At 36.9% G+C, this 24443-nt stretch overlaps 2 protein-coding genes across 5 annotated transcripts; one reads left to right on the top strand and one right to left on the bottom strand.

Moving 5' to 3' along the window:
• Positions 1 to 2153: 2153 nt before the first annotated feature.
• On the bottom strand, positions 2154 to 18468 carry LOC129445325 (uncharacterized). 2 transcript variants are annotated; one of them, XM_073866429.1, is made up of 2 exons: positions 18088 to 18468; positions 2154 to 5594 (listed from the first exon to the last, which is right to left on the bottom strand). In XM_073866429.1, exon 2 carries the CDS (start codon positions 5557 to 5559, stop codon positions 4330 to 4332), a length of 1230 nt encoding a protein of 409 aa, XP_073722530.1. In that variant the 5' UTR covers positions 5560 to 5594; positions 18088 to 18468; the 3' UTR covers positions 2154 to 4329. The 2 variants fall into 2 exon arrangements, with proteins under 2 accessions (XP_073722530.1, XP_055062497.2); XM_055206522.2 differs by lacking the exon at positions 18088 to 18468 and adding an exon at positions 10254 to 10647 and having other exon boundaries at positions 2160 to 5594.
• On the top strand, positions 16441 to 24051 carry LOC129445318 (uncharacterized). 3 transcript variants are annotated; one of them, XM_073866407.1, is made up of 4 exons: positions 17108 to 17242; positions 18945 to 18987; positions 19364 to 20156; positions 22053 to 24051. In XM_073866407.1, the coding sequence occupies exon 4, from the start codon at positions 22127 to 22129 to the stop codon at positions 23528 to 23530; it is 1404 nt and encodes a 467-aa protein (XP_073722508.1). In that variant the 5' UTR covers positions 17108 to 17242; positions 18945 to 18987; positions 19364 to 20156; positions 22053 to 22126; the 3' UTR covers positions 23531 to 24051. The 3 variants fall into 3 exon arrangements, with proteins under 3 accessions (XP_055062485.2, XP_055062487.2, XP_073722508.1); XM_055206512.2 differs by lacking the exon at positions 18945 to 18987 and having other exon boundaries at positions 17105 to 17242; XM_055206510.2 differs by lacking the exons at positions 18945 to 18987; positions 19364 to 20156 and having other exon boundaries at positions 16441 to 17242.
• Positions 24052 to 24443: the final 392 nt, after the last annotated feature.

Below are 24443 nucleotides of genomic sequence, written 5' to 3'. Positions count from 1 at the left end.
CCAAGCAATCAAATGCCACTCATCTAAATGATTACAGACCGGTGGCACTCACCTCCATTCCTGCTAAGTGCTTTGAGAGGTTGGTCACCACTTACATCAAGAGTTCCATACTATTGTCACTGTCGACTTTAGCTTGGGCTTTAATACACTCAGGCCGACCCAACTACTCTCCTCTCTCTATTGACAATGGGGTGGTAGAGAGGGTTCAAATTTGTAGGAGTATTAGTGACCGAGGACCTGTCTTGGGGAACTAACACTGTTGCAGTGATAGGGAAGGCCCAACAGCACCTCTACTACCTGAGGCAGATGAGGAACGCAAGGATTCCAAGACAGCTGATGGTCAACTTTTACAATTGTGCCATCAGCAGTGTCTTGACATATGGTTTCTTGGTGTGGTATTCCAGCTGCATCAAGGCCCATCACCAAGCACTCCAACGAGTGGTAAAAACAGCGGGCAGAATCATTGGGATCACTCTCCCAGAGATCAGTACTATGTTTGTTACTCGCTGTCTGAATTAGAGTACACAACTTTTTGCAGGATCGGCATTAGCCAGTCCACAATCTGTTTAATTTACTGCCCTCAGGGAGAAGGTACAGGTCTATTGGTGCCACTAAAGCCAGACTGGATAACAGCCTGTACCCTTATGCAGTGAGGCTGCTTAATGGGTGCCCTCCCCCCAGTTGGTCTTTGCACTGTTGCATTAACTATAGTTACATTTAATTTATTTGTCCTGGTGTTAGTGCACTTTAATCCTGGAGAACCCAAGAACCCTTCTCTTAGTATTAATTAACATTTGCCAAATTTGACCCGTGGGTTCTCCAGGGTTAATATACCATGAACTGTTGTTGTATGCTCATACATTTCGTTGCTGTCCTTTGAATGACAATGACAATAAAGTGAAATTTAATTGAATTTCTAAAAACAGAGAAACTCAAAATAACCAGACTGGAACAGTTCTGCATTATTCATTTAATGTAAACAGAGACCGACTCCGTTATTGCAGCAGGTGCTGGACATGGCATCACTGTTGGTGAGAGGGGCCCAATCTCGTGACTGTGACACCCCATCTAATGAAGAGTTTTGACTACTTTAGTTATTTCTGTGAACACAAATCTTAATGCAACAGTATGGTATGTTAATGAGAATTGTGCGTTTCTAATTTTATATATGTAATAATTTCAACAGTATGGACAGGACCCTTATACACCCAGTACAGTACATTTTCCCATTAAAAATACCTGTCTTAAATGGATTTTGAATCTCAAGGCTCTGATTCTGTGTTTCATGCACAGCGCATGCGTGCACTACGGCTCTGTGATCAGTCCTTATCAATATAAAATTACTATCAGTTTGAGTTGTTTATAGTGTGCATTTTAAAAAAAGCACTCATCTAGCTCGTCAAACACTCGTCAAGCACAGTCATTCAAAATAATGTTTATTATCATGAAAATACCTGAAACTATTTAAAGAACAGCGATATTATGCCTCTAGACATTTCCTGGAATAGCGTTATTAATGTTTCTGCGCCCTCTGGCTTTTGGATGTGGCAGCATTTCACTGTAATTCATTACAATTTATTCATTGAGAAAATGCGCATTTACACGATTAATCGTCCCAGCCCTAAATTTTATAGATTTAATAATTTCACCAGTATGGGCAGGAATATTTCGGATACATATATCGGATACTGCCATTCCTAAAAAAAAAAAAAGGAATTTTTGCTCATATTGCCCAGCCCTAGTACATAATACTTGGTGTATATAGTAAAAAAATAACAAACTACAGGTTACTAGTGGTTCTTAAGGTTAAATAGCTTAATACAAGTTACTTAAGTAATACATATTTCAAAAGGTAAAACAATTTTTCACTTCACTCAACAAAATGTATTAAAAACAGTTTTTATTTATTTACGACTATTGTATTTAAAAGTACAAATCAGAACCAGCTAACAGAGAAAAGTTCTAAGAACATTCCTTGAAAGTTTCCAACGTTCCCAAAAACACTTAAAAGTGTATATATTTTTTAAACTGTCTAAGAACGTTTCTGGGTTGTTTGTACGTTAGAGAAATGTTACAAACAATGTTTAAAACAACAACTGTTTTCTATATTTACCCCCTTGCTTGTTATGCAAATGATGGCGAAACCCTGCATTTTACCATTTTAAACAGTTATAAAACATTATTTCTAAATTTTTGGTAAAAATTTTGCAGTAGAAAGCACAATTTACTTATTAGGTTTAAATGTTGATGTATTGTTTCATTTAAAGTCATTTAAAGTGATCAGTGTTTGTTTTATTTTGAGTTTTTGCTTGCTAGTTTTTCCCTGGTTGCATTAATTTGTGTTTATAAAGAACATTTGTTATGAACATGTAAAGTTAATAGTGAAATTCTGTGGTGGTTGGTACATAATGGAAAAGATCATCATCTAATTAATTGATTTACTCACTCATCAAAAGTTTATTTTCTGTCAATTCTTACAGCAGTTTGTCATTAAGGATTTGGTTACACTTTAACTAATGTTAACTAATTAACCTTATTGTAATGTATTACCTAACATGAACAAACCATGAGCCATACATTTGTTACAGTATTTATTAATCTTTGTTCATGTTAGTTCACTGTGCATTAACTTACGTTAACAAGATTTTAAATAATTTAAGATTTAAAATTGTAAAACGTTAATTATTTATCCATGCCACAGTGCATGCTGGGAGTCCTGGATGAGATGTGTAATCCTAGCATGATACCCAGCATGCATTGTAGTATGAAGTTTTTCATTTAATTGTCACCATTGTTGAGATTCATACTCTGATTCTTGACATTAGTGAGTCCCAAATATACAGCAATTAATTTGCATCCATAGTTTCTAAAAACCCTTAATGACAAACTGCTGTTAAGTGCTGGATCTTATTTTGACATGAAAGAAACTTGTGATGATTGACTGAATCAATTAATTAGATGATGATCATTAACACAGCAAATGTGTTATATACACACAAAGTTAATGCAACTGGGGAAAAACTAGAAAGCAAAATTTCAAGGGTCAAGAGTCCAGTCCTAAAACAAACACTGATCACCATAATGGTGACTTTAAATGAAACAAAACATCAACATCTGAAAACATTAAGTCAATTGTTTTTTCTACAGCAATATTTTTAGAGAACATTCAGAAATGTTTTATAACGGTTTTAAAATAATAAAATGCAATGTCTCTCCATCATTTACACAACAAGAAAAAAGCAAATCTAGAAAACAGTTGTTTTAAATGTGTGAACATTAAAACATGACATCATCTCAACATTTGAAAATTGTAGAATGTAACATTCCTCTATGTTCAGACAACCCAGAAACGCTCCTAGAAAGCTTAAAAAACTGGACACTTTTCATGTTGCCAGAACATGCCAAAAAGGGAAAAACTCATTGAGGTGCAAAAATCACAGAGGTACAAGCGTTTATTGATGGTGCTTTTCCATTGCATAGTCCCCCCCCTGTCTGGATTAGGTCAGCTTACTTTTGGGAGATTTTCCACTGGGTGCAGTATGTAATACCCGATACTTTTTATAGTACCACCTCAGTTGGGGTTCCAAGCGACCTGAGCTGATACCAAAACATGACGCGAAAACACTGCAGAACACTGATTGGTCTGAGAGAACAGTCACTACTAGCGTCATCACTATAATGTAAAAGATTAGCTTTACCTTCGAGCTAGCCGTCTCGAGCAAATATGTTGTCATCTGTGCTCTGCTATAAGTTCCCAAAGACAGAGGTAGTGATAAACGCGATGTGCAAGCATCTATTTGTGGTGGCCAATTTGGTGGCAGACTGAGAAATAAATTAATGTATGTGAATGTACAACGACACTCTCACGTGTATGATGTCACAGCAGTAGGCAGCGGAAATATAACGACACACCTATAATCCCTCGCACTCTGAAGTGTAACTGGCGACTGATGTATTCCTGTGGGTGGGGTTTAGTCAAAAAACTGTTTTAGTGATGTCATTAAAGCAGGAAGTAGAGGGCTGTAGTCCAAACCGGCCGTTCGCAACATTACGCACTAACTAGGGTTTAAAAAAATGGGATCAGAAAAAACGTGACCTTTAATGATCATCCAGCCCTATACGAAAGCCTGCATTTAGTATGGCATCGCCCCCGATGAGTCAACTCCATGAACTACATGAGAAACATATTTGCTTAAGATGGAGGAGCAGATAGTCCTCTGGAGGATCCATTTTCTTTTTGTGGTCCATCACTCTGTGTCCGTATGTATATAGCTTGTGGTTTTGTTCACAGGGGTGCAATCAGGGGTGAAAAAGGAGACAAAGTATTTTTCACAGATCAGTTTGTTCTTCAACGTGTTTCTTCTGATGAGTCTTGAAAGGTCCTGCATTCGTGAATCTCTCTCCACAGATCGAGCAGACGTAAGGTTTCTCTCCAGTGTGAACTCTCTGATGGGTTTTTAAGTGACCTGACTGAGCAAACGTCTTCTCACAATTAGAGCATTTATAAGGTTTTTCTCCAGTGTGAACTCTCTGGTGACAGTTCAAAGAAGCTTGATCAAAGAAGCTCTTCCCGCACTGATAGCAGACGTAAGGTTTCTCTCCAGTATGAACTCTCTGATGGGATTTTAAGTTACCTAAATGAGTAAACGTCTTCTCACAATGAGAGCATTTGTAAGGTTTTTCACCTGTATGAATTCTCTGGTGTGACACTAAATTGTAATGTTGATTAAAACTCTTTTCACAAACACCACACTGGTAAGGTTTCTCTCCAGTATGAACTCTCTCATGTACTTTTAAGTTACCTGAATGAGCAAACGTCTTCTCACACTGAGAGCATTTGTAAGGTTTTTCACCTGTATGAGTTCTCTGATGTGTCAATAAACTGGAACGTTCACTGAAACTCTTGGCACAAACACTACAGACGTAAGGTTTCTTTCCAGTGTAAGATCTCTGATGAGCTTTCAGCTGAGATTTCTGACCAAAACTTTTATCACAGTGTGAACATTGATAGCGTCTCTCTTGAGTGTGAATATTCTGGTGTGATTTGAATGTACTTGCTTGCCTAAAGGTTTTTCCACATTCACTGCACAGATACGGTCTCTCATTGGTGTGTAAAATCACATGTGCCTTTAGATGAGGTTTGTGTCTGAATCTCATCTCACAGTGAGGACACTCGTATGGTTTTTCTCCTGTGTGAATTCTCTGATGTGAATATAGATTATGTTTGGATGTGAAGTGTTTGCCACATTCAGTGCAGTGGAAAGGCTTTTCATCACTGTGTGTCCTCATGTCAATGTTTATATTAGTTGTTGTTGTTGTTGTTGTGGTAAAAAAATCATTTAAACACTGCTGACAGTGAAAGGACTTCTTTTCTTTGTACTCTTCTGAAAGAAGTTTCTTCTCTTGTAAGGTAGTAAAGCTGATTTTACATCTCCTGCAGGTGAAGAGATTCTGTTCTGTGTGTTTTCTCTCTAAATGTCTTTGGGAGCTCAGTGTCTCTTCACCGGTGATGCAGGAAAGAGTTTGTGCGGTCCATCGCTCTTTTGACGTTGATGACATTATTTCTCCATCAAAACTTGAATCACTCTTCTTATCTGAAAGAAACACAACAATATTAGAACATTAGCTGTCATCATCATTGTACAGTAACATGCTTGTCGTACCCAAGTTTAAACAATCCACGTCGTACAGTGTGATAAGGTATTGATCTTATAGAAGTGCAAAAATCGTGCAGTGTATCCCGGGCTTTTCCGGGTTTTATAAGTTGGGTAAGATTGCCGTAAAAACTTGTTATTTGCAGGGAAGCCTTTTCATTTAAAGTCGCCATGAAAATAAAATGAAAAACGTCATTTGTTTGCAATATATTTACACAAATGACTTATCTGTGAGCTTCATTATTTAAAAAAAATATATACGTGTCCTCAAAACAATCTCGCTTTATTTCCGGTTATATTTTATGGCAGGTGGGTGGGGTCCGGGAGAAGATCGCTGTGATAAGCAATTAGCAACACAACCCGTTTTTTTGAGATTCATACTCAGATTCTTGATGTTTGTGTGTCTACATTATACAGTAGTTAATTTTTAGGTGGATCTCCGGATCTCATACTGTAATATATTATTGACAGAAAAATAAACGTCTGATAAATGTGCAAACACTAAATTAATAAATTGATTAATTTAGTTATTTAATTTATTACGCGTGGAACACGTGTATGGGGCCCCTGCACAAAACGCATACAGCCAGAGAGAAAATGAAGGGAGCATGCAGAAGTTAAACTAGCCATGATCACAACACCTGGGGTTTTTAACATCATGGGAAACGATCTGGCTGTGAACGCAACAAAATGGCATCTGGAGTGGATCTGATAGGTTCGATACAGAAAATGCAAATACGGTTAGCCTACTAAACGCAAAGACCCTCTCTAGAGAAGACCAGGTTTTTTTTGGCCATTTTTGCCTTGATTTAAACAGTGCTAGATGAGAGGACAGGAAAGTATAAGGAGGAGAGAGGGGTATGGAAACGGCAAATGACCACGAGCCGGGAATCGAACTCCGGTCGCCGAAAGTGCGAAAGCACCACATGTCGGAGTGCTGCCCACTACACCATCGGCTCCGACACCAGAGGCCATTTTAATGAAAAGATTCAAATATAATCTTAAAGGCGGAGTCCACGATGTTTGAAAAACGCGTTGGAAAAGGAGACGGGCCGACTACCAAAACACACTTATAGCCAATCAAATCAAATCAAATGCCGGGTTGCGTATGTGTGGGGCGGGTCTATCAACAGAAGGTCCAGATTCTATTGGGGTAGGGGCGTGTTTGTTTAGGTGATTTCAAATATCAACATTGGCTTTCAAACATCATGGACTCCGCCTTTAAGTTCTGGCAAGAAACTGTAAAAGTAAACTGTAACTGACACTAGTCGAGTTCACTGTCGCGGGTTTTCTAATAGTAGAATACGGGAGAGATTGCTATCTGTATCTTTTTTTCATTTTATTCCTTCATAACATGCATGAACGGAAGAAAGGCAAGAAACAGGAAGAAAAAAATCTTATGACGTGTCACTTCTTTATGCACATGTAAAAAAACTAAACAAAACAAAAAGAAAGAAAGAAAAAAGAAAACAACAACTAACAACTACTACATAAGTGGATCAATCCCAATCCTCACCCCAAACCAAATATTATCAATACTACATATCTTTACATTTACAAATACTATTTACAAATACTTTTGCAGCACTTCAGTTCATAGTTGAAGGTGTTCCACAGCAGTGGCGGCCGGTGACTTTTTTTTCGAGGGCGCTCGATGTGAAGTTCATGTATGTAGGTCATGTGTGTGGTTCCTTTTTCAAAATATGTGTTCTGCGCATCGAATGATCCTATGTGCATCACGTGTCTTGTCAAAATAAGTGTCTGCTGCAGACCCGTCTAAAGGGTTTATGATAAAAGAGACGCTCGCATTTGCCAGATACTCACATAATCTCATGCACAATCAGAGTTTACTGTTAAGTGAGTGTCTTGTGTGTATTTTGTGAACGTGAGCATCTCTTTTATCATAAACGGTTTTGACGCATGTGCAGCAGGCACTTATTTTGACAAAACATGTGATGCACATGGTTCACATGACGCAACAAACACATATTTTAAAAACGCAAGCAACACACATGACACTCCGAACACTTAATTTGAATTAGCGCATCTCGGATGAGCAGTCACAAGCCACCCCTGTTCCACAGTTTAACTCCACAAATGGACAAACACCTTTTGTGTAGTTTGTGCGAAAAGAATTTTGAAATTATATTGCATTCTATGGCCATCTTCTTCTAATACTGGAGTAAATATATTTTGTATAATCCATAGGCAAAACTCTCTGCTTAGCTTTCAACAAACGCGCACATTTAAAGATATTTAAGTTCACGGAACGTCTGTTCTCGCAACTGGGTTAATACACTGGTGAAGTGGACGGATGAAACATGTCATTCACATACAATAACTGCAGGTTATTTTAAATATTTGATTATATAAAGTCTCAGTAAGCCTTTGGATGGATACAATTCCCTATGTGCTGAGCACATGATGCATCTATTCTCTTTGTGTTTTAACAGTTATGAATTTTCCATTGCGAAGCGAGAATTCTCATGAGAGGATGCTTCAAGTGCATCAATTCAATGCATCAACTCTGCACCCGGGATGTGCATTAAAGGTCCGGTCAAGCGCATAATTCCCAAAATAACCATCTGCACACTAAAGCTTATTTACTATGACAGTTTTACACTATTAAGGAAAAATATTCAGCATACTTAATTGATCAAACGTACCTATTATATGTTCTCCTAAACAGGCGGCCTGCAATATTTTTGGCCCGCCGGATTCTTTTGGAAGTCCGTTTTCTTTTAATCAGACTATTTTTTATTTTCCAATAACAGTTTATAAATAGGGCCCCGTCTATCATTCCTTCAATCGTTTTTTCAAATTAATACCAAAAAGAAAATAAAGAAAAACAACTTGTTTTTCCATTATTTATTTCCTGAACTTAAATAAAAAACGACTAGTTTTCCGATTTTCTGATTGTGCGCTCATATCAAAAATAAAAAATAAATGAATGAAACGGGCGGGTGATTCTCACGAAACCATTGAAACACCACGGCACTAATTTTAGCTTTAAAATGTGTAATATAGTAACATTAAAAAGCATCAGAATTAACACAATACTGTGTTCTACCTTGCACAATGTGTGATTTCAACATAAGAATTTATAATTGTAAATGTTATCTCATTTTCTGCTGAAATTCTCATTACCGCTATGTGTCCGGCTGTGTTTGAACATGCGTTATGTTGTAATTTAATCAAATTAACACAAAAATATTAAGAAAAAAAATAAATGGATGTTTTGCTAGACTACTTTAGATGACAGAAAAAATATTTACTGAATATTCATGTATAATAATAATGAAGAAAAATTAGGAAAATTGTGTGTCCATGCCTGATGTTCTCATCCTCCGCAACACTTTTTGAGAAAAGTTTAAGCACACATACAGAATTTGAATAAAGTTTGATTTTGAGTGACCAAGCACATGGACCAGTTACTTCAAGATGGCTACCAGGTAAGATCATTTTTTTAAAGTTAATTTGAAATATTGTCTTGTCAGAATGCTTACACGACATTTTGATTATCATTACCGCAACAGATGCTTATTAAATGTAATTTAATTAATAGAAGCATAATACTTTGATTTCAAATGCATGTGCAGAATCTCCAAATTATGTTCTTTCAGGTTTGTCATGTCATTTTGAAAATATGTCAGTGTTGATGACGTTTTCTGACTGTTGCGGTAATTAGATTTTTTAGGACTAATTTTTTAAATTATGTTACAAAAAGTGTTAAATGATAAGTAAAAGTTTTTAAATTAATGTTACCATTTACTCCAGACTTTGTTTTTCAATGTCTGGTGGGAAAAAAAGTAAATTTAAGCAATTTTTACATTTTCATGCTTGACATTTTTAAAACCAAGTTTTCGTGAGAATCACCCTGGCGCAAATTTTAATGTAACACCTTAGCAGATATATACCAAAGAATTAAATTTAAACAGATCAGGCACTATTGTGGTAACAGATTACAACCATTTTAATAAGGCTTTGAATAGCAACCATACTCTCCTGTAAGTCCGACTTTTGAACTTTTTTCATTATTATTTATTTGGGTATAACACACACACTGATAAACAATATGTATTACCTGATAAGAAATATTTGCACTAAATGCTGCACAAAACTCTTTCACTAGCCTACTTGAGAAAAGCCAATGTCCAATCCAATGTCATGTAAAAAAAATGTAAAGCATAAAACATACCTGAAGGAATAAAATCATCTTGATCATGATTGTGATAATAATTCTATGCTGTGGTTTCTTATCTCATCGCCATTTGATTTCCACCATTAAACCACTTTAAACCATACATGTGTTTCTAACCAGGGTACCTTTAAGCAATCGCTCTTTCCCTCTCTTAACCTACAATTGTTACATTTTCACCATGTCATCATGGGTTTTCACAGATCGCATCACTTATGGTAACACTTCTAGAAGAAGATATACAACTTTTGTGTCTTTTTTAAAAGCCAACATGCCTCAAAAATGTCATAATCTCCCTTTTAGATTTTAGTCCTTCAATTCTTGTCTTTTAGTTTGTGACTCTCTTTTATAAAACAATGAGAGTTATACATAAAAATACAACAATAATCGAGGGGACATACCTGACAGAATACAATCATGAGCAGCATCGTTATGTTTGTCTTCATATTCATCTGCTGTAGGTTCCGTTTTTATTTCTGTAGGTTCAGTTTTTATTTCTGTGGGTTCAGTTTTTATCTTCATCATGAGGTTCGAGCAGTCCGTGAGTTTGTCTGAACACATGTTGAGTTTGGTCTGCAGGATCTGCTGCTGTTCTCCAGCGTTACAGACAGAATCCAGAGACTCTGTGGAGGTTTGATCAGTAGATTCATCATCCTGTAAGCCCTGATCAGTTCCTGATTTACAGCACATCACATCCATCTCATCATCAACACTAAAATACACAGAGACAAGACTCTGTTTACACTCAAGAGAGAAAAACACTGAGGATACACAAACACATCACACGCGAGCTCTTTCTTTAGTGGGTTTATTGGAGGGTTGCAAAGCAACTGTTTGTGTGCATACCGCCACCTACTGTACTGGAGTGTGACAAGGATAATCTGCATGATGCTGGCTGAATCCGAAACCGCACTGCCATACTATATAGTAGGCAAAAAGCAGAGGCGAATGAATAGTATGTCCGAAACCTAGGCGAGAATGACGGGATTTGGGACTATTTCACGCGAAATTCTGAGGCGCGTGTACTTAAGTATCGTCCGAAGCCGCCTTATAATATAGTATGGGAAACAGTACGTGAACAGATAAAGGTGTTCTTTTATAATGAAATTGTCTGAGCAGGGGCACAGTCTGCACAGCTCACAGAAATTTGTGTATACACAGACATCAAACGAAATATTATAGAGCTTTCAGTCTTTTCCATGGCACTTACATTTCTAACAATCTGAACACCCCTGCTTGCATGCAAAAACCTCCAAAATAAAGTGTTTCAAATACTATTCAATCGGAATAATGGCATATTGATATCATATTTACATCTGAAACAGCATTTTATTTATTTAAATTTTAATAAATAACTTGTTTAATTGTGTCATTAATGCATTTTGCACAACAACTGCATTATCCCATAAAATTAAAGTAAATTTAAATCCATAAAGAATGTAAACAACGAAAATGACATAAGCTATAGCCAGATTGACTTTAATGTTCAATAATGATAAAAAAAGTAGATAAAATTATTAGAGGAACGCATTATTTCATCAAATGTTACCTCGTATGTGAACATGTGTGATTCCGATGAATCTGAAGATGAATCTAGAAATCTCTACTAATTGTCTGTCTCAAGACATTTTCTAGGAGGTTAACTGCACATACTGGGGTTTGGAAACTCTGCTGAAAAAAAACAGCATCAAACCACCATGGGAATTATGCTGGATTGATGCTGGTTCAGCTGGTGGTCACCAGCATACCAGCACCAAAACACAACATATGCTGGTCTTGCTGGTATGACCAATATGGGATGCTGGTGCTAATGCTGGTTTGGTGCTGGTTTAGCTGGTGCTCCGCTACGCGTCGGGTGGTTCTTCACCTCTACACCGTGCACTGTAAAATGTAATAGCTAACTTTACTTAAAAATAAATAGTTATCATAACTAGTTGCTCCATAATTTGTTGACTCTACTAGCTTACATTAAGTTGACACAGCATTTTGGTGAGGAGAGTAATTAAACTTATCATACTTCAGTAACCTTTACTTGAGAAGTATGAGTGTCTCCACACCCTCCCAACAGTTGGTGGCGGCAATGCACCATGCTGGATGCCAACCGCCAATACAAATCAACGAAGAAGAGATTGCACATGCGCAGTTCCTCCTGAGACGTTGGATTTGAACCATCACGCGGCAAAAGAACGTTTGTCTGGATTTGGTTTGAAGGTAAGAGCATGCAAAATGTTAATTTGGAGAGGCCATGTATGTAATACTTCAGTCTGTTTGTAGGTTAAATGTATTTCTACAATTTAGTAAAGTCAGGACTATGTTCTGTTAATGTTCTGAGCTGAGTTTTGTTTGTGAGGTAAGGTTTAAGCTAAAGCTAGCTAACCACCTTGTCATAGTCCCACCTTGTAAATCTCAAATTTCTTAAACTGTAAATATGAATTCATATCGCCAAACGCAATGTGCTTGTTAACTGTTGCGTGCATCGGCTATAACTGGCGATGGCACAGTAAAACTTTAACTTATCTGCTAGCTCAGCTGTTAAGCAGGAGGTCTGGATCAGAATATTCATATATTCATTCGATTTTTAATTTTGAGTGCACTTCACGCTCCCGCTCAAGGTTTGTAACTTACTGTTAATGTGCTCCAATATTAAAGGTGGGATATATTTTTCTATTGAAAGGGCATTTGGTATTTTTGTGATTTTAAAATAATTAAGGTTATTTATTTAACATTTTGGCCCAAGCAGAAAATTAAGGGCACCTCAACTCAGCCTGCAATTATTTAAAATTTTCCCAAAATAACTGCATTACTGAAAAATACTAGATACTAAACCTAAATTAATGAAACTTTCAGAATAGAAAGTTATGATATGAACCAAATAATTATAAAACCCCCTTGACTAATTCTAAGCATAAAATACATAACTTACATATACAATTTGTTATATTCAGATAGCCTGTTGTAATGGAATGAGTAGCAGGGCAATATACATACATGTATCCTTTATGCCTTACAAGCAAGCGTTAATTAGAGCTGATTGGATGCAGAAGTTGCAGTAATATATTCATTTTCGAGGCTTGTGTAATACTAGTTTTCTGGCCAGTGTGACCTAGTGATTTGTTATTAAAACGCATCCAAAATGACTTCATTAAATGCTCATTTGTCTGTTTCTTTAGGTTCTGTCAGAGTTCTTTCGCTTAACCAGCAAAAACCTCAAAATCGAGGTTTTCAAAGAACTGGACAAATACACTCCTCGCTGTCTTGACATTTTCAAGTCCAAGGGTGGATGTACCGGCCAGATACTTAAGGCGTATTTGCATCATCAAATCGCACTGGGGGTACGTTTCTCATGCACATTAATGATTTAATGGTGTCAGCAAAATAGTGTAACCACATTGTATTTTCAGAGCTGTTAATTGATGGTCCTTGACCATTTATGGGTGCTATGTATGAAATTATCTTTCAGAATACAGATGTTACTGCTTAGTGAACAGCAGTCCTCCGTGGCCTTCCCATCCTCCTTGGAGATGAGAACAAAGACTTCTTCAAGACATACTTTGTAAGTAGTTTCAGGTGCTAATTTACAGTGGCCGAGTAGGCTAGTCGCGATAGTCGGTGTAGCGGTGATTACCAGTGTGTCAGCCTCTTACCGGTTAGATCACTTGCCCACCGCAACACCGTCTTTCACCGTCGTTTTGATATTTTTTTGTAATTAAATCATTTAGTTTCATTAGAGAGAGCAAACATGAATGTGTCTTCTGCCTGAATTCAGCAGAGCTGAACGCACATCATCACAGAGCAGCCGGTGTCGGATATCATTTATTTCTTTCAGAGTGTGTGAGGCGAGCGACTGACCAGACGATGGCAGAAGCCGTATGCTTACTCATTTTTGTTATAATATAGATATATGTTGTTTAAACATTTTTAAACATTTTTTAAACATTAAACATTTTCCTATTTATATGTTGTGATTTGTATAGTCACAGCGTGTACAAATAACAAGGTCATGTGAGACACAGCCATCTTCTAGCAGTATACATACAGGGAACTATAGAAGCACTGCTACTTGGGTGGAGTGATTTGTTCGCAGCACCTGAGAAGCCCCCTGGTGAGGAGAGAGTTGTGCTAATCACTCTGCCCAAGTATCAGTGCTTCATCTGAGAATATAGTTTCCTGTATGTATACTGTTAAAAGATGTCTGTCTCATATGACCTTGTTATTTGTACACACTGTGACTATATACAAATCGCAACATATAAATAGGAAAATGTTCGCGTTGATTTGTCGCTTGTTTGGAGCAGTGTGCTAGCTGGAGCCGTTTACTTCCAGTCTTTTTGCTGGGCCGGGCTGGCGGTGGGTGCGTCGGACGGAGTTGCAGGACGCACAGGGATGAGGGGGGTGTGTGTGGACTTATCTAACTCTGGGGGATACGGTGAATAAGTTTAAACCCAAAATCTCAGCGTGTTCCGTTAAGGCCCAAAATTCAAACACTCAAAAATCTTCTGGGCAGTGAGAAGTGAAGTTCTTTGTTTTACACACACACACACACACACACACACACACACACACACACTTACATTTATGGTGTATCTACATTATTGATGGAATTATATTTTTTTTCTTTTTGTCATTTGGTCTTGGTTTTGTGTAATGGTGAATGTGTGATTTGTTGGGTTTTTATGTCTTTTTTCAAAATTCAAATTCTCTCTTATTGGATGTGCAGTTCACTGTATTGATCTGTTTCAATCAAATAAAGTGTTTCATTGATTCATTCAAACTGTTGTCTCTCTTTGTTTCAACAACTTAAAACTTTTGAGTAAAGTTTACTTGAATATTTTAAGGCAATCGGTTTCCTAAGATTTCCTTAGTATTGTGAACACTTAGCCTTGTAAGGATAACTTGCCTTAATGAGTACTGCTTACTGAACATAACTCAGTTGTCTGAACTGACATTTCCTTAGTGACGGGAGCTAATGATTTTTAAGTTCACTGTACTACCATGACATGAGTTGTCTTGACTAACATTTTTTTTGTCATCATAACTAATGATTTTGCGTTAACTGTACTCAAGTGTACTACCATGATATGAGTTGTCCTAACACATTTCTTCTCAGCTACAACAACTTAAAAATTGATTGTCAACTTTACTTTAAAAATTTGAGGCAATCGGTTTCCTAAGTTTTTTTAAGTAAAGTCAACAAATTACATTTTACAGTGTGGATTATTTCTTACATAATGTGTTACGGATTAAAAGAATTGAAGTATAGCCGAGCATTAGCTTTAAGTTGTGTTCCTCCATGGCTGCTTCCTTTTCCAGATGGAAATATTTATTAGCAGAAAAAGTGAGCATTTCAGGGAAAGCTTTAATAGAGCTTGCGTTTATTATTTAAATAGCTTTAACCGAATCTGTGTGACGTTCGAAGTGTTGTCAAACAAAATGGAACGTAGCAAACTCCTCCCCCTCCCCTCTCTTCCGTGCTTTCTGAAAGAGTCATGAACACGCCCAACCCCCACTCCCAAATCCTTCTTGTCGTTTATTGGCTGGAACACTTTGTTATGTTTCGTGTTGGTAGGTTTGACCACTTTCTTTTTGTTGCAGTTTGTGGAGCTTGGGCTGTCTACAGAGATTGTGTTTTTTACAGTGTGTTCAGGGGACATGCAGCTAGCAGATAGTGAGGAGATGTTTCCTCCCTGCTAAAAAAACAATAGACATCGTCACAGATATTCTATTGGGAATTTTATTAGTTCTAATGGAATACGGCCCAAAAACACACTACAGTGTAGTGGTTTTAATGGTAAAAGCTAATGGTTCCTATTGGTAATACCAATTTGGTATTTTAATGGAAACCATTAGAATTTTCTGTAATGGTTTTATTGTTTTTTTCGGCAGGGCTAAATGAAGCAAAAAAAGTTTTATGGCCTAAAACGCGTGAATTCGCTTAAAACAACTTTAAATTCATTATATTATGGGTACTTGAAAATATTTCCAGATGGTTCTAAAGAACCTAATGACCATTTATTGGTATATTCAATAGAGATGGCTGCAGTAATAACTGCCCTTAGGTGGGTTGAAGAAATAAACCTCTTAGATCAGTCATATGTACTGACTCTATGGCTCTATTGCAAAGTCTTATATCAGATAATGCAATACGTGAAGATTTAGTATAAGCATCTTCTTTTAAATCTTGTAAACCTTGGATTAGCGGTACAGTTTCGTTGGATCCCAGACCATTATTTTGGCAATTAAGGGCAATGAAACTGCTGAAAAGTTAGCTAAAGAAGCTTTGGAATTAGAAATGCACATTCCACTGGGTAAAAGAGATGCTACAGCTTTCATTAAATCACAGATTATGCTTAGATGGCAAGATGAATGGGAATCACAGAGACACTATCATAGTAATCAGAACTGTGTTGGAGGGAAAATAATAATCTCATTGGGTCTAAATAGGCATAAAGAAGTTATTATAACCAGATTGAGGTTGGGCTACACAGGCCTTAATTCCACATTATCCTTAATAAAAGTTATGGCATATGCTCTGAATGTTAAGTCTTGGAGGATGTCACCCATGTTTTATATAGATGTAAGAAATTTGACCAACTTAGACAGAAATGGAAAGACTCGGATGCAAAAAATGACATTCATAATATTTTACAGGATCAAGGAATGCAGGGACAAAGAAGCAGATATCTCATTATGTATATTAATGATATTGGATTAACTAGAATAATTTAGGTTCATTAATTATTTTATTATTAGTAGTATTACCCACATTTTTTTTATTTTGGGGGTATTTGGTTTTGTTATTGTTTTATGATTTAATGTGTCTTTTGCCAACGTCCATTTTACACACTCCTGTCTAGTTATCCAGCAGATGGCGGTATTATCCTCAAGATATGATCCGCCATTAAAAAGAAGAAGAAGGCGCTCTGCAGCTCTTTAATCCGCCGATAAACCAACAAAAGAAAGAAAGAAAGAGCTCGCGTATGATGTGTTTGTGTATCCTCAGTGTTTTTCTCTCTTCAGTGTTTTATTGAGTGTAAACAGAGTCTTGTCTCTGTGTATTTTAGTGCTGATGCCAAGATGGATGTGATGTGCTGTAAATCAGGAACTGATCAGGACTTACAGGATGATGAATCTACTGATCAAACCTCCACAGAGTCTCTGGATTCTGTCTGTAACGCTGGAGAACAGCAGCAGATCCTGCAGACCACACCCAAGATGTGTTCAGTCAAACCCATCGACTGCATGAACCTCATGATGAAGATCAAAACTGAACCCATAGAAATAAAAACTGAACCTACAGAAATAAAAACTGAACCTGCAGAAATAAAAATTGAACCAACAGAAGATGAATATGAAGACAATCATGATGATGGTCATGCTTTTATTCTCTCAGGTATGTCTTCTTAATTATGAGCGATTGTTTAAGGGTAACCTGGATTATAAAATTATAAAATGATGTAAAACAGAAGATGAGAGTTAAAACGTTTAAAATAAACAATGTTTGGTTCCCAGAACGTTCTGGGAACGTTAGCTTGTGGTTCCCAGAACAGATACCATAAAGTTACCTGCTGGTTCCACAGGAACGTGTTTTTTTTTTTGTTGTTTTTTTGACGTCAATAGAACGTTCCCCCTAGGTTTTGAGAACGTCTCCTAACGGTGCGCCAACGGTCCCCTAATGTTAGCTTAACGTTTCCACAACGTTCTGATAACGTTCCCCTAACCTTTATATTGTATGCCTATATACAAATTATCAGACTAAAAATGCAAAATTAAAGTACATAACTATAAATAACAACCTCTACATTGTAATACCCCTGACTGCAAATAATCAAATAATCCATTAACATCATGTGTTAAACAGTGTTTATTGTTCAGAGAACATAAACTGGAGCTTATTTTTAATAAAAAATACCTCAACATCACACATTGTATTTAGATAACATTGTAAAATATATAAATTATGACTTCAAGATATAGAGGACATAAAACAGATATTTATTGACAGATAATAAACACTTTACAGATCTTACCATTGCAGTATAGTCGCCAATCCGTTTTTAGATACAATTTTAAAAGCTTTTCCCCTTCTCTTCATAAGCTGTGTCAAATCGACCGGAAATCCTTAAAATATAGTTTTGTTCACACATATTTAAAAAAAGAGATAAAATGATTTGCTAAATAATGTAGTCTTTGGGGTAAAAAAGACAAATAAAACATTTCATTCACTTTGAATCTTACCAGAGCAGTTTGCCGCAACGTCTCTTGTTTTTCCATAAATCCAACCTATTTGTCTTCATATAGACGTTTAAAATCGATCAAAAAACACTAAAATACATATTTGTTCTCTGATATTTAAGTTACTAAATGACGAAAGAAAGTAAAGAAATCGGTAAAATAATGTTTGTCTCTGAGGTAAAATTAAACGACCGTGAGTGACGTGAGTTCGCAAGCGCGTTCTGGAGGAGCGTAGCAGAGAAGCGCGTGCTGCAGCAATGGAGCGCGCACATAAGACTTGCGCACTAATAAAGGAATACATGGATTTAAAGAGGTTTTCACTTAATTTCCTCAACAACAAAAAAAATCGAATGGATAGCAGCAGTAGTGAACACACACGGAGCAGTGAGCTAGGGGCTTTACCATCCATTATTCGGGTCATTCTATGAAAATGGTGGCTTTCCCGTCCCTGCCTCAACCACCAGGAAAACACTTAAAAGTGTCAGATAATGACACAAAATATATATTTTTTGTTTTAATTGAAGTGTTTTATTATTAGTAAAACATAAGACAGTTGCAAACCATTTTTTTATATATATTGTAGAACACGCTCAGTAGCCTACCATGAAATTGGCTTGTTCCTCAAGGAGTCATGGTTTAGTGACATATTTTGAGTTAAAAAATATATTATTCTCCCCCATTAAATGACATAATACAAAGGGGAGTAGTACAGTTATTTAGTGGGCTACCTAAAAAACTAAAATATCAATAATATAAATAATTTACAGGTAAACCTGTCCCTCAATTTCATGTCACTGGTTTTACAATTGATAAAAACCACCACTTTGAAAAAATCAACATCCTTTCCAACTTCTTCCTAGGTCAAAGGTTCATTGTAGGCGTGGCTGTTTTGAAAAGCACATAGTGAGTGTGCACTCTCTCCTCATCTTTTAGCAATTTGATAAATAATTTGATAATTTCATGTGAGGACTTAAGATGTGTCACTGGTGTTCTACAGTTTAGTAAGGGGAAATTGCATGATTAAGTGATTTATTTACAATTTAAGAAGTGTGGTTTGAGCTACTGTGGCCGCCATCTTAGATATGCCATTGTGTCTGCAGATTTGTCACAGGTGTTACTGTTGCTGCTGGTAACACCAGTGACAATCAATAACACCACTAACTTTTTAATCAACATAAGGTTTCATAAAAGCCTCAAAAATTATGTTAATAAAGACTTGTTAGCATCTTATTACATGTTTTAATATTTTAAACACATAATATTGCTTTCCTTTTGACAGATATGGCGAAATTAAGTGCTGCTGAAAAGCAAAGACTCTACAGGCAGCGCAGGGATGCTGACCCAGACCGCAGAGCAGCCTACCTTAAACAGAAACACCAGACTTACTTAAAAGATTTGGAGGGTCAAAAAAGAAAGAGAGTGAAGGATCTCACAGAAAGGGAAAAAAGGCAGGAGCAAAGGAAATGGCGGGTCAGACAGGCAAAACACAGAGAGAGATTGAGAGCAGGAAAGACAGCCCCCCATCCATTCCAGACAGCAGCCATATCACCCTGTAGCCCAAGACAGCTTGCCCGCTGAAGCTAAGCATGGCTGAGCCTGGTCAGTACATGGATGGGAGACCACCTGGGAAAGCCAGGTTGCTGTTGATAGAGGTGTTAGTGAGACCAGCAGGGGGTGCTCACCCTGTGGTCTGTGTGGGTCCCAACACCCCAGTATAGTGATGGGGACACTATACTGTCAAAAAAGCACCGTCCTTCGGATGAGACATTAAACCGAGGTCCTGACTCTCTGAGGTCATTAAAAATCCCAGGATGTCATTTGATAAAGAGTAGGGGTGTGCCCTGGCATTCTGGCCAAACTTGCCCGTTGGCCTACTAATCATCCCCATATCTAGTAATTGTCTATATCACTCTATCTCCTCTCCACTAATAAGCTGGTGTGTGGTGAGCGGTCTGGCGCAATATGGCTGCCGTCGCATCATCCAGGTGGATGCTGCACATTGGTGGTGGTTGAGGAGAATCCCCCATTCATATGTAAAGCGCTTTGAGTACTGAGAAAAGCGCTATATAAATGTAAGGTATTATTATAACCCAGTATCGCATCAGTGCTTTTGGGAAAACAGTTTTGCGTTCAATGTTAGTGTTTCTAATGTTCTAGTGGACATGTTTTGTTTGACAATGTTGTGTTATGAAAGACACATTTTAGTCAAAAGGTCTTAATCTGACCAATAACCTTTATTTTATTGTAAATATTACATTTACACATTTATGAAATATGAGATTATTTATATAAAAATACATTAAGCTGTCTTTAAGTTGATTTATAATGTTAAGAGGTTAACTATTATCTGACTATAAGTTGTGGTATAACAAAAGAATTACATTTTTAAAAAGTTGTCTGTTCAAAAAGCCACCATTTTCATAGAATGACCCATAACTTATCCCAGAATGTTCTTATTTGGTTCCCAAAAAATAACCAAATGGGAACCATAAGGGAACGTTATGTGTTTGCTGGGTTGGTCTGTATTTCATTAAAAAAGACAGCATCAGGTCTTCTTTTCAGCCCTTTCACAGAGAGTAACATATCAAATGAAGAATAAAACAGAAAACATACAAATTAAAGATCAAAATAAAGAAAAAATCTCACATGAAAAACTTTAGAAGATACCATATTCAGGACTCATTTTCAGCCGCCATGGAGTTTCATGCCTTAGATCGGCCCACTTTACTTCATAACTGACTATATTCAAATATTATCATTAAATCATCAGAAGCAGTGTTTTCTGCAACCTTGCGATTCATTATATTTGTTAAATATATCATTTCTAATTAAGTGCAAAATAATACAACAGCCTAAACAATTATGATTTTTGCCATAATCATGCAGCCCTAGCATGGATATTTACTGTATCTGTTTGCGCTGAACAAGCTGGTTCTAAAAGTTTAAGGCAAATAACTTGCAATTAAAATGTACAATAGAAATAAATCATACCAGCATGCTTTTCACAGAAAAATCTCACAAGCAAACAGTGCTGTGGTACTGTATTACATTTTACGACTTTGAGGCATGTAGACTACTGAAAGGGAACAAAAATGCTGGGTCTTGAGATTACCTGTTGTGTTGATAAAGTCTTAAAGCCCCTGACTTACAACAACACGATTTATCAAGTATGCAGGGGAAACAGATCCTATCTTAATCTTTAGTACTTAGATTATGTATATTGCCTACCTTGTTTAAAAAAAAGAACAAATAAAATAAACTTAATGATAAATTAAGTTAAATAAACTGATGAGTTTAGCATCAAATGTATTATTTATACATTATACTATTCACAAATATTCATTGTTACATCTATGACTTAAGATTAGACCCTTTATAGACCCTGTAGACTGCATATTTGAATATTATACATATATAATTTTCCCCGGAACTAATCTTAAAACTACACTTTGTGACCAAGATGTGGAAATATAAAGAAACATTATTCCGTCTATCAAGTTATTATGACAATGGAAATAAGTGGTCGAAAAGCCTACATATCATTCTGGCCTTCAAATCTGTGGCGGAAAAAAGTAGTTCTCCAACAAAGAGGCTTTAATTCACTCCTTGTTGTTTTCTTTTTTCAAACTTGTGCCGTCGAACTGTTGTATAAAAGCAATATTTCTCTCATAGTCGTGTGGTCTATATCAAGCCTGCAGCTGTGATGATTCATATTGGTTCAAAAGCATACAAGTCTTCATAGTTGAGGTATCTCATCAAACAAGAAAATGTAGATCTTTTGTTATAGAATAATAATTTAATAAAAACACAATTTTGAGTGTGTATGTTACCATAATTTGGTTTATTTGATGTGCAATGACCTGTGTCTGGCTCTGTGTGAATATAGAGAAAAATACAGAATCTCAATTCATCCTTCTTTGTGTAATTAAAAGTGAAAAGAGAATTGAATTGTTTCATGTTTCTTTCAGATGTGAAGAATGAATTATGTTTGGATGGAGAAATAACGTCCTCAACTCTTTCCTGCATCACCGGTGGAGAGACAATGAGCTCACAGAGACATGAGGGAATACAAAGTCATGAAACCCCTTTCTACTGCAGTGAATGTGGCAAATATTACACCACCAAACGAAGTCTTACTGATCATAAAAGACTTCACACAGGAGAAAAACCATACGAGTGTCCTCACTGTGAGATGAGATTCAGCCAAAAACCTTATCTGAAGAAACACATGCTTATACACACCAATGAGAGACCGTATCAGTGCAGTGAATGTGACAAAGCCTTTACAAATAAAAGTTATTTAAAATTACACCAGAAAACACACACTGGAGAGAAACTTTATCAGTGTTCACACTGTGATAAAGGTTTTGGTTATAAATCTCAGCTGATAGCCCATGAGAGACTTCACACTGGAGAAAAACCTTTTGTCTGTAGTGTTTGTGCCAAGAGTTTCAGCGAACGTTCCAATTTAGTGTCACACATGAGAACTCATTCAGGTGAAAAACCTTACAAATGCTCTCACTGTGAGAAGATGTTTACTAAGTCAGGTCACTTAAAAATCCACGAGAGAGTTCACACTGGAGAGAAACCTTACCTCTGCTTTCAATGTGGGAAGAGCTTCTCTTCTTCAAGTACTTTGACTCTTCATGCGAGAGTTCACACTGGAGAAAAACCTCATCAATGTGGTGTTTGTGGAAAGAGTTTTAAAAAACCTGCCAATTTAGTGTCGCACCAGAGAACTCATACAGGTGATAAACCTTACAAATGCTCTCAGTGTGAGAAGACGTTTACTGAGTCAGGTTCCTTAAAAGCCCATCAGAGAGTTCATACTGGAGAGAAACCTTACCAATGTGGTGTTTGTGAGAAGAGCTTTAATCAACATTACAATTTAGTCTCACATCAGAGAACTCATACAGGTGAAAAACCTTACAAATGCTCTCATTGTGAGAAGACATTTACTCATTCAAGTTCCTTTAAAGCCCATCAGAGAGTTCACACTGGAGAGAAACCTTACATCTGCTCTCAGTGTGGGAAGAGCTTCTCTACTTCAAGTAATTTGACTCTTCATCTAAGAGTTCACACTGGAGAAAAACCTTATCACTGCTCAATCTGTGAGAAGAGCTTCACTGGTCTAAGTACTTTTAAAGTTCATGAGAGAGTTCACACTGGAGAGAAACCTCATCAGTGTAATATTTGTGGAAAGAGTTTTAATCAACATGAACATTTAGTGTCACATCAGAGAACTCATACAGGTGAAAAACCTTACAAATGCTCTTATTGTGAGAAGACTTTTACTCATTCAAGTTCCTTTAAAGACCATGAGAGAGTTCACACTGGAGAGAAACCTTACCACTGCTCGATCTGTGGAGAGAGATTTGCTTCTTCTAGAAGTCTCCAGAATCATCACAAGAAGAAACATACTGAAGAACAAACTACATTGAAATAATTGGTATATACTTAAAAATCGAGGGGCAACCTTCCGATCTCTCTGATGAAGCCAATACGGAAGTGACTTAAACTGCAATTCATCGACTGGCCGCTTGAGGCTGGCTCCAAAAGGGAGCCAATTCCCATAGACTTCCATGTTAAAAATGCCCAACTTTACAGTAGAAAATAATATGTTTACAGCCTGGTACAAAAGAGAGTTTTTGGTCTATATAGCTAATTTCAATAGCTCTTCATGACAACTGTGAGGGGGGTGAATGTTTTTGTAACTCATCCGTTTAAATTATATTAAGCCTTAAAGTTCTGCATAATTAAGGGCGTGGCCGCTTGAGTGACGTTTGAACAGCCACTGCTGTCACTAGACTCGTGCTAGGTGGGCGTGGTTTCAGCATCCAGCCACCTCAGCTTCACCCATGTCCCGCCTCTTTACCCATTTTCGGTTTTCCGCGAGTGATTCGCGGTGACGCGCGACCAAGATGGCAACGGCAGGCAATAGGTGTGTTTTCGAGATCATCCGGCGCTGCGCAGACCGATCAGCGAGGTTTGCCACTTGCAGTCGATGGAGGAACTGAAGACGGAGCCGTCAAGCCGGACACCTGCTGATTGCCGTAGTGACATGTGCGCCGTGTTTCCTTGTTTTTAATCGCAAATGAAGTGAATTGGATGCTGAATTTGATAAAAACAAACCTTTTAATAAAAAGTGGCAACCAGAAACATTTTATATCGATATTTTAATTGCTGCTTATACTGTATACCCGAAACTAACGGGAAACAAGCATATATTATTAAAAAACCAATAGAGTTTGTTATTTTCATTTTTATTTTACTACACGACACAATATAACATATTTATGCATATTAACGTGTTTTTTTCTGTATTAAAACATGAATTTATGTTTAGTTGTGGAACTAAA

This window comes from Misgurnus anguillicaudatus, chromosome 3, assembly GCF_027580225.2.
Source record: "Misgurnus anguillicaudatus chromosome 3, ASM2758022v2, whole genome shotgun sequence".
Lineage (NCBI taxonomy): Eukaryota > Metazoa > Chordata > Actinopteri > Cypriniformes > Cobitidae > Misgurnus > Misgurnus anguillicaudatus.
The sequence above is the reverse complement of the archived record's forward strand: the minus strand, read 5'-3'. Positions and strand labels throughout refer to the sequence as shown.